The sequence below is a fragment of the Terrapene carolina genome, unplaced genomic scaffold (genome assembly GCF_002925995.2).
Source record: "Terrapene carolina triunguis isolate 2854851 unplaced genomic scaffold, T_m_triunguis-2.0 Scaffold19888, whole genome shotgun sequence".
NCBI lineage: Eukaryota > Metazoa > Chordata > Testudines > Emydidae > Terrapene > Terrapene triunguis.
Genome location: NW_020684239.1, coordinates 1 through 10501, shown reverse-complemented (window position 1 = coordinate 10501; position 10501 = coordinate 1). Strand labels below are relative to the sequence as shown.

At 42.9% G+C, this 10501-nt stretch overlaps 1 protein-coding gene across 1 annotated transcript; it reads left to right on the top strand.

Moving 5' to 3' along the window:
• Positions 1–1631: 1631 nt before the first annotated feature.
• On the top strand, positions 1632–9482 carry LOC112104566 (mitochondrial-processing peptidase subunit beta). The gene is made up of 9 exons (XM_026661936.2): positions 1632–1746; positions 3232–3372; positions 3811–3897; positions 4767–4896; positions 6523–6721; positions 7056–7135; positions 7800–7912; positions 8435–8578; positions 9236–9482. The coding sequence occupies exons 1-9, from the start codon at positions 1648–1650 to the stop codon at positions 9398–9400; spliced, it is 1158 nt and encodes a 385-aa protein (XP_026517721.1). The 5' UTR covers positions 1632–1647; the 3' UTR covers positions 9401–9482.
• The last annotated feature ends 1019 nt before the right edge of the window (positions 9483–10501 follow it).

The window sequence follows — 10501 nt, the reverse complement described above, 5'->3', positions numbered from 1 at the left end:
AGTTTGAAATAGGAGAGACTTGTTTAGAAAGATGGGGAGAACCTGGATTGATGTCTGGTCCCTCTCAGTCCCAAGAGCGAACCACCCCTTAAAACAAAGAGCACACACAAAAGCCTCCCCCCCAAGATTTGAAAGTATCTTGTCCCCTTATTGGTCCTTGGGGTCAGGTGTCAGCCAGGTTACCCGAGCTTCTTAACCCTTTACAGGTAAAAGGATTTGGAGTCTCTGTACACAGAGAGCTGTTACCCTTCCCTTTATAGTTATGACACGCCCCTTCTGAGGTTTAGAAAAATTGGATTCCTTTAAACTGTCATCCAAAGGCAGATTTATTCTTGAAGTTTGTGTGCAGACTCAGTAACTTACATATAACTGGGCTTTTTGTTTTAATCATGAACATTCAAGGCTTAACTGTTATCATTTTGTGTTTGCAGAGTTTAAAAGAACTTTAATGGTAAAGCTGAGAAAGATAATTTCTCTTTCTACCCTGCCTTATGCATTTTAAATGGTTTTTCCTGCTTCCACAATAACCTATTTAAGCTTAGCATCCCATTTCAAAGTACATAAATAACCAAAAGCAAGTTAATGATCCTGGGAGTGAGTCATGCATACCCCTTTCTCACATAAGTAACCCAATAAGGATTACTCAAGTGAATAAAGACTATTTGTATTAATAAGGTTTTGCAGCACTATCTGAATTCTATTTTAATAATAAAGAGCCTGATCCTGCAATCAATCTGAACTCAAAACTTCCATGTCACTTCTGTAGGAGAAGACAATTTATTTTTTCTTGTTACTGTTCACTATATTTAGGAGTCTATTTTTTTTTAAATTTTGAGTAATATTAAGATCAAATCTTGTTTGCCGTACTTGTACAAATAGCCCCACTGAAGACATGCTGGTTAGATGGGCAAAATTAACTTGAAGTCAAAGGAGTTGTACCCATTTACACCAGAGAATTTGGCCCAGCTGGTCTACCTGTCCCAGGAAAGTGAGCACGATTAAGCATTATGTCCCAAATCCTGCAAAATCTTACCTTCAAGAGCAGTCCAAAAGAAATCAGTGGGACTACTCACGAGACTATAAATTTGCATTAATTGTTAAACCAGAAAATAAATGGCCTCATCACGAGCTTCAGATATTTTTCATATTTTAATAATAATACTTATTAAAAGGATATTGTCAACCACTTAGGCTCATTTAAATTTTGTAAAATAAAGTGCTGTCATGAGAGAGTTGGAGGGTGGAGGTATGGGGGCGGGGGGGGTGGCTGAAATTTACAAAACCTGATCTGAATATAAATGCAAAAGAAGCCAATGAAAGCAATTTTGTGTTGCTTATTTTAACATCTGTAATTCATTCCCTGAGCCCTAAGATGTGTGCTGACAGGGGCTTTTCTAAGGCTACAGAGAGAAAGCGATATACACCCGGCCCATAACGGACGGACTCTAAATGGCAAAACAGAGACATGGAGGATTACAACACGGCGCTGCTGCTAAGAGCCAGACCCGCCTGCCAGGGCCGGCCTTCGCCCCGCCCCCATCTATCCCCGCCTCGCCCCGCCCCGCCGCCGCGTCTGCCCACAGCCCCCCGCCCTGGCACGCTCCCGCCGGAAGTCGAGACGCGCGGCCGCCCCGGCTCTTCTCTAAGATGGCGGCGGCGCTGAGTGCAGGCTGCCTGGCGGCCCGACGGCTCCTCTGGGCCGGGTCTGGCCGCCGCCTTGTGCGGGGCTCAGCTCCAGCGAGCCGGGTGAGTGGCAGGGATCGGGGCGCGGGGGAGATGCTGGGTGGGCTCCCAACCCTCTGGCCGGGCCACAGGCAGCCGGCAATTCAAGGGCAATGGGCTTCCTCCTCGCGGTGCACCCTGGGAGCTGTAGTTTCAGGTTATTTTCACGGGGTCGCACTGAGCCCTGGGACCTGCCCACTCCCACCCCACGCCTCCACCCCAAGCTGCGTAGTCCTATTGGGTGCTGGGAAGTGGGCAGGCATAAGCTAAGGGCCCCTCCCCCAGCCTGGGGAGGAGCTACTGAGCCCAGAAATCAGCAAAAATCGGGGGACAACAAATTAAAAAAACAGTAACAGGTGTGGGGGGTTGAAGGACCAAAACTGGGGGACCAGAAGGGGACACCGAGCAGAGAACCCTGGATAGTGCTCACTGCTCATCAAAAGCATCCAAGGAGCCAGCGGTCGCTGCCCAGATGCGTGAACGGATGAAAGAATGAAAATGGGCCCCACAGTCGCAGGCCCCCCTCAGCCTGGTGTTATAAATGCCCACTTTGGCCATGGCTAGGAGGAGGTTGACAAGGTGGTCCTGCGACTTTGTGGGGCCCCGGATTGGGTGTGCATATATAAAAAGGTGTGGGGAAAAGTGCAGCCAGAACCTCAACAAGAGGTTCTGGAGGAGCTGGAAGAGGGACGGCAACCTGGTGCACTGTACATAGACATGTGCCAGGGTCTCCCACACACCGCAACAAGGACAGGCATTGGGAAGAGGGGTGAACCATGCTAGATACACACCTGTACTCACAGCTCCATGAAGGAGTCGCCAACTAATGTCCCTGGCGGGCCGTGGAACCAAGGTGGAATACAGGCTGGCACACTGGGGTCCCCCAAGCTTTGTAGTTGCCCGCTGTACTCGTGGGGTTGTCTGGCTGTGTGGGATCTGTGCAAGCCACGGTGCGTGTGGCTCTGCAGTTTTTGGCTGAAGCTGGAGCAGCCTGCTTAGTTCTGTAGGCTACATGGGGTGGCATTGCAGGCTGAGCCCTGGACTCTGGGTTTCTTGAATAAAAACATGGATCTGTGCAGATTGAGGAGCTGTAGATGTTGGCCCTTCTGGGACTAGTTCAGGTACTTATATGGCCCCTTACTGTAATATGTAAGCACCTCTTAATCGTTAATGATTTTACTACTATTCCCCATTTTACAAATGGGGAACTGAGGCACAAAAAGACTAAGTGGCTTGAGCTGAACCCAAGTTTCTCACAGCCCAGGCTAGTGCTCTAACCATTGCATTAAAAAGGGGTCAGCTGCAGACTGGTCCATTTTATGCCCCTTCATGCTTCCTTTCTGGGCAGAGTTGGTGCATTTCTGAGGAGAAGAGCAGTGGCCACCAAATCAGTGCTAATTTTACAAAACAAAAATAAATAATTCATACTTTTAAGTTCAGGAGCATGCTTTCCTGACAAGCATCATAGGATGGTGCCTACAATTTGTAACTAATGGCTTTTCTTTACAGTCCATACAACTTGGGACAAGCAGATTCAGGGCCACCAAGGCAGCAACGCAAATAGTTTTAAATGTTCCTGAGACTAAAGTGTCTTCTCTGGAAAATGGCCTGAGAGTAGCTTCTGAAGATTCTGGACTCTCAACATGCACAGTAGGTAACTTGTGAATGAATTTTTTACTTAACTATGTACCTGTATTTTCATTACATTGTGAAATTAGATGTACTATTTTCATTAAGAGTATTTAGCAGAAGTATTTAACAACAGTTTGTAAATAAAGAACACAAGTTTGGGTGAAGGTAAGGCTAAGCCTTTAAAAAGTGACTAGTGATTTTGGATGCCAAACTTGATACACTGTAAAGGGGTCTGATTTTTCAGAGAGTGGGTGCTCATCACTTTCTGAAAATTGTGCCCCTTTAACTGCAAATTAGTTTACCCCAAAATTGAGGCACCCAAATCACTAGTCACTTTTGAAAATCTATGTGTAGTCTATTTATAAAAGGTAAAATCTTAGCCGAAGTAAGAACCAGCAAAACAATGCCAATGCTATCTTCTATTAAATAGTAAGATTAATATTTGTTTTTAATAAGGTTGGTCTTTGGATTGATGCTGGAAGCAGGTATGAAAATGAGAAGAACAACGGAACAGCTCACTTTCTGGAGCATATGGCTTTCAAGGTAAGTATTAAAACTAGTTTTCAAATTTTTTTAAAATTAAAATTGTTTACTTATCTTTAAGGATAACTATGGAGACTCTTTACAACTGATTTCAGTCTATCACTTTTCAAAATCACCTGGAAAACGCAAGCAATTTGGATTTTTGTCCAAAATAAAAATCAAGGTTGCAATCCTGGCCTCATTGAAGTCGATGGTAAAGTTGCTGTTGACTTCAGTGGAGCCAGGATATCACCTCAGATCTGTATGGCTTCACACGTACATTTGCATGTGCTGCTATAGCCTTGTCTGAAAGAAGAATTTCATGTTTGATCTATTTGAAACAAAAAACAAACAAACAAAATGGCTGACAGGAGGAATTCATGAATGATAGATCTGTTAGTTTCAAGAGTTAGTTCTGCATGTTATTTCAGCATTTTAAAAATTTAATAATTTGAGTGCTTACTGAGGTGCAGTCAAAACAACACTGGTTTGAGTCTGGTGTTGTGCAACCTTCCTTCCATATTTCTGCCACTATGTTTAAATCCTGAACTGATCCACTCCTGCTGACACCTGAGATTGGTAGAGTTGAGTCATGCTGAATTTAACTAATCTTTGTAGGAGACAAATCGGCACTCTGTCTTCAAGTTAATTTTCACTTGGAATCTGTGCAGGCTTTAAACTTAGTTTTCCAGTGGGGAAAGACCGATGTGCCAACCTTCCCCCCCACCCCCTCCCAACCAGTTGTTTCTCTTGTGCCCCAATCACTTTTTTTTTTTTTTTTTTTATTATTTAATTAACCCCTTACATTCCCCCAGTGGCAAAGGTACTTTTTGGGTAGGTACCTTCCAGAGTGCAAGTAAACCATTTTTTTTTTCTTTCTTTAATTTCAGGGGACAAAAAAGAGGTCTCAATTAGACCTGGAACTAGAGATTGAAAACATGGGAGCTCATCTTAATGCCTACACATCCAGAGAACAAACTGTGTATTATGCAAAGGCTTTCTCAAAGGACTTGCCAAGAGGTAACTGCTTCTGTTCTGCAGAATTTCTGAAGGAGCATCCTTCCTAAAGATTGTGAGGAGGGGAACAACAAGGAATTAAATGAGCTGACAACCCTCTAAAAAAGCAGAAATGGGAGAACAGTGCCTCTGCAGTGTGCTTCCCACCTCCCTTCCTTGGCAGCCCCCCTGCTGAAACTCCATGGGGATGAGGCTTAGCAGGTTTGGAGAGGAGCATTTCAGCATTGTGGCCCATGCTTGGCACATCTCCTAGGGACCAAATGGCTCTCCTTTGGGGCTAAAGATGTGAAATTCTCACTCCCCTGCAGATCTCAGAGAGATGCTGACTTTGCAGACCATGTTCCCTGCCCCTATTTTGGCACCCTTGTCCTTCTGAGGGAACTTTTGTTCAAACTCTAAAGTGAACCTCCCAGTGTATCTTGGGCACTCTGTGCTCCTCCAGTGTGTTTGACCTTGGGAAGGTATGATAGGGCCCTGGATATTTGTATTGTGATTAACTTAAGCTATTTGTCTCTAAACATATTGTGAAAAAAAAGCTTCCAAGAAGAGAGAAACAAAGTGCTGCCAGTTGAAGAACAAGCTATATTTTTGTTTAGTTTTCTCTAATTGTTCATTCCTGGTATGTCTAAGTGAATTGTCTTACTCCATAGTGTTCATCTGAAATAAAATAATTCATATTGACAATTCCTTGATGAGAATACTAAACTGCTCGAGATAGTTAAGACCAAAGCAGACTGTGAAGAACTTCAAAAAGATCTCATAAAACTAAGTGATTGGGCAACAAAATGGCAAATGAAATTTAATGTGGATAAATGTAAAGTAATGCACATTGGAAAAAATAACCCCAACTATACATACAATACGATGGAGGATAATTTAGCTACAACTAATCAGGAAAGAGATCTTGGAGTCATCGTGGATAGTTCCCTGAAGACGTCCACGCAGTGTGCAGCGGCAGTCAAAAAAAGCAAACAGGATGTTAGGAATCATTAAAAAAGGGATAGAGAATAAGACAGAGAATATCTTATTGCCCTTATATAAATCCATGGTACGCCCACATCTTGAATACTGAGTACAGATGTGGTGGTCTGATCTCAAAAAAGCTATACTGGCATTAGAAAAGGTTCAGAGAAGGGCAACTAAAATGATTAGGGGTTTGGAACGGGTCCCATATGAGGAGTGATTAAAGAGGCTAGGACTTTTCAGCTTGGAAAAGAGGAGACTAATGGGGGAGATGATAGAGGTATATAAAATCATGAGTGGTGTGGAGAAAGTGAATAAGGAAAAGTTATTTACTTGTTCCCATAATATAAGAACTAGGGGGCCACCAAATGAAATTAATGGGCAGCATTATGTTCTTAGAAGTTTTAGAAATCCCTGAAGAACACACATTCTCTCCAAGAAGGGCACTAAAGTTTTTTCTTAAAACAAATATTACAAAATAAGATTACACTATGTAGAAGTTTATTTTCAATTTCCTGTTAGATCTTTCTTCCTGTACTCTATGCTAACAGTTCTGCCCACTTATAATATGTATTTGAGCTGCTTATTTGATTACGATATAGTGAGCTGAAGGTTCCAGTGTTGCTGAAGCACACTTGCCCCCCATCCCTTTGTGTTTTCAACTAGCTGTGGAGATTCTTGCTGACATCATACAGAACAGTACACTGGGGGAAGCAGAGATCGAGCGGGAGCGAGGAGTTATCCTTCGAGAGATGCAGGAAGTTGAAACCAATTTGCAGGAAGTTGTCTTTGATTATCTTCATGCCACAGCCTATCAGAACACTACACTGGGACGGACAATATTAGGCCCCACCGAAAACATCAAGTAAATCCAGCTTCTATTTCTCCTTTGTCTTAATTTCATGGTTACTTTCCAGTATTTGAAAACCACACTTAAAGATAAATGGAACAATTTCTGTTCTCTTTATGCCTTATGAAGTGTTTGGGGTTGCACAAGGTGGAATTGCAAGTGGAATTTCCCCTGAGTGCCTTACACTCAGACATGTTTGCTTTGGACACTATTACAATGTGAAACTTCTGTTTTTAACTTATATACACTTAAAACGCTGCAGTGGCACAGCTGCATCGCTGCAATGCTTCAGTGTAGACACTACCTATGCTGACAGGAGGTGCAGTCATTTTCTTCTTTACCACTACAGATCCATAAATCGTAATGACTTGGTGGAGTACATAACAACACATTATAAAGGACCCAGGATAGTGCTGGCTGCTGCTGGAGGTTAGTATGAGACATGCATCACAGCAAGCACTTGGAAATAAGTTTAAAAACACAGCACTTTAACTTTGTTGAGATAGTACAAAGATCAGACACAGAAATATGACTTATCCACTACTTAATAGGTCATAGAAGTCTATTGTTAGCCCTCAAAGTTCTGTGTATCTGCAACTCATCTGTTGTGTTTTTCCACCCCAGTAATCTTCCAGGGACACCCTTAAATTTATCTTTAGGCAAGGAGGGTGCTTGGCTTTCAACTGAGAGGCTGTTCCAAGTGTAAGAGGACAGTGTGACAGAGCACAAAGCTACAAATATGGGAAGGAGATGGTGTTCAGGATGGGAGAGGGAATAAGAGAAAATAGAAAGGTGGGGTGAGATGATGTAAGGCCTTGAAGTTGAGAACAAGGAGCTTGTGTTTGGTGCTGTATAAGATAGAGGAGGCAAGAAAGGTGATGAAGATGATGATTTTAGCAATGGCATTTAATTAATTGGAAAGGGGGGGGGGGAAATCAGAAATGTACAACAATCAAGTTGGGAGAGAACCAAAGGTTATGATGGATTGTTGTAACTCTGGCATCTTGGCTGAAGCTTTTTAACGTCTGTGAAAAATTATCTTCTTAGATGATACATTTTTTAAAACTGCTCTATATGAAACTCTCTTGTTCAGGAGTCTCTCATGATGAATTGCTTGATTTAGCAAATTATCATTTTGGTAACTTACCGTCTACTCAGGAAGGAGGAATGCCAGCCCTACCCCCTTGCAAATTCACAGGTAGTGAGGTAAGCACTGAGATTGCTCTTTGCCTTTTCAGGTTAATCAGCTCAACAAGCAACACTGAGTAATGACTAATTAACGAGTTGTCTGGTGTGATCTGAGTTTCTAGTGTGACTTTCAAAGCTGCTAAGCACCCATCGCTCCCATTGAAGTTAATAGGAGCAGTTGATGCTCACCATCCTTGAAAATCATCCTGTTCACTAGATATATTTCTGGGCAGGGGTTTTTAAAGGTTACAGCAGAGGACTGGAACTTGGGACTCCTGTGTTCTGTTCCCAGCTCTGCCCCGACTCTGACAAATCACTTTGCCATCCTATGTCTTAATCATCTGCAAAATGACTATTATTATAACTTCCTTACACACAGCATTAGGTTTACATAGACAGTTAAGGGTATTATTGAGTAAAGCTTTTTACGCTTTGCACTAGATTTTATTTGAAAGTTCCTAGTTTCCTTCATTTGAATAAATGTACACACTATGGTATGTTTGCTGCATTACATTTGAAATTAACATTTTTGTGATTCAGATTCGTATAAGAGATGACAAGATGCCTTTGGCACATATCGCAATAGCTGTCGAAGCAGTTGGCTGGTCTCACCCAGATACAATTCCCCTTATGGTAGCAAATACTCTGATAGGCAACTGGGATCGTTCCTTTGGAGGAGGTGTGGTGAGTGAACCTCAAGACACTTTGATGAGGGTTGATTATACCAGTAAGAGGTGTTTAATTCAGTAATTTGCCAGCATCAGTACACAAATTCCACCTTGTCTGGGATGGAATCAAGTTTCCTGGGTATTTCTATCGGCGTTTTAAAAAAAAAAAATCCAGCCCAATGGTCTCTGAATTCATTCTGTTGCCATGTGACATGAGAATTTGGGCACAGGTGCATTTGGGGAATGGCACACCGAGTCACCAAAGTGGAGGAGCCTTCATAGAGCCTAGCAACCTATAGTGAAAACAAGTTGGAAAAACTAAATAGGCTCCAAAGCTGTATGCAACGAGTATCCCAGTGCCTGTTCCCTCTCTTGAAATCTTACTAGCTATTTTTATTAGGACTTAAAAACAAAAACAAAACAAACCTTTGCAATTTAAAACTGACAAGTTCAGGCTGCCACTTGGAGAGTGAAAGATTATGTGCAGGAGAGGAAGCTGCCTGTTCTATACAAAAGCATCTGGTGCATACTCATAGCAGTATTGTTGACTGTGGAGGAAGCTGCCAATCTGTCTCACTTGAAATAGCAGTGGGTGAGCTTAGTGGTGGGAAAGAATATTTAAAAAAAACACCAAAACACCGAAATGGTAAAACTTATCTTCTTGTGTAAACAGAATTTATCCAGCAAGCTTGCCCAGATCACTTGCCATGGCAACCTGTGTCATAGCTTCCAGTCTTTCAACACCTGTTACACTGATACTGGACTGTGGGGGCTCTACATGGTTTGTGAACAATCCACTGTACAGGATATGATGCACTTCGTTCAAAGAGAGTGGTAAGAAAATGCATGTTTCTCCAAGTAGCTAGTTTTGGGTTGAGGACTGGCTATTTAAAAATAGCAGCTTCATCAAAAAAGTGTTCTGTGTTTGTGTTTATCACAGTCCAAATTTGTTGGGAAAGAACAAGTAGACTAAATTCAGAAGCTTCTGATGTTTGTTCCCAAAAAGCCAGTTTCTCCCACCCTTGCTTCACCCTGACAGTACCTTACACTGGAGGTAGCTCCAATGAAAGCAGTGGGTTTACTTGAAGAGAAAGGTACTACTTGGAAGAGTAAGAGTGGTGAAATCTGGCCCAAAACATCAGTAATAGCAATTTGATTTACAAATTAAATTTTCTGGCAGGAGGAGGGATTGGAAGGGTTATGTAATCTTCTGTGGAGTAAGATGCAAGCTAAGTAAGGTCTGTTACTTCTTATCTAACTTTATATACCCTCCAATCAACTGCAAACAGACTCAGTGGCATTTAGTTTACATTTTCAGAGAAGCACATTAAATTATCATATATACTCATTCATTAGCCCGTTAGTTTATAAGCCGACCCCCCAAGATGGATAAGTAAAAATAGCAAAAACTGTATAACCCTTTCATAAGCCGACCCTATATTTCAGGGGTTGGAAAACTTTGGCTCCCAGCCTGTCAAGGTAAGCCGCTGGCGGGTCGGAATGTTTTGTTTACCTGGAGCGTCTGCAGGCATGGAGCCCCTCAGCTCCCTGTGGCCGCGGTTTGCCGTTCCCAGCCAATGGGAGCTGCGGGAAGTGGCGGCCAGCACATCCCTCGGCCCGTGCCGCTTCCCGCAGCCCCCATTGGCCTGGAGCGGCGAACCGCAGCCAGTGGGAGCCGCGATCGGCTGAACCTGTGGTTGCAGCAGGTAAACAAACAGGCCCGGCCTGCCAGGGTGCTTACCCTGGCAAGCCACGTGCCAAAGGCTGCTGATCCCTGCCATAGAGTTTAAAATGATCAAATTTTGGCGTAGACTCGTTTATAAGCCGACCCCCGCTTTTTGATGCGTCTTTTTTTTTTTTTTTTTTTTTACCAAAAATATTCAGCTATACGGTACTTACTAACACAGTAACTGCATGGATGATGGCTAGTTGCACAAGC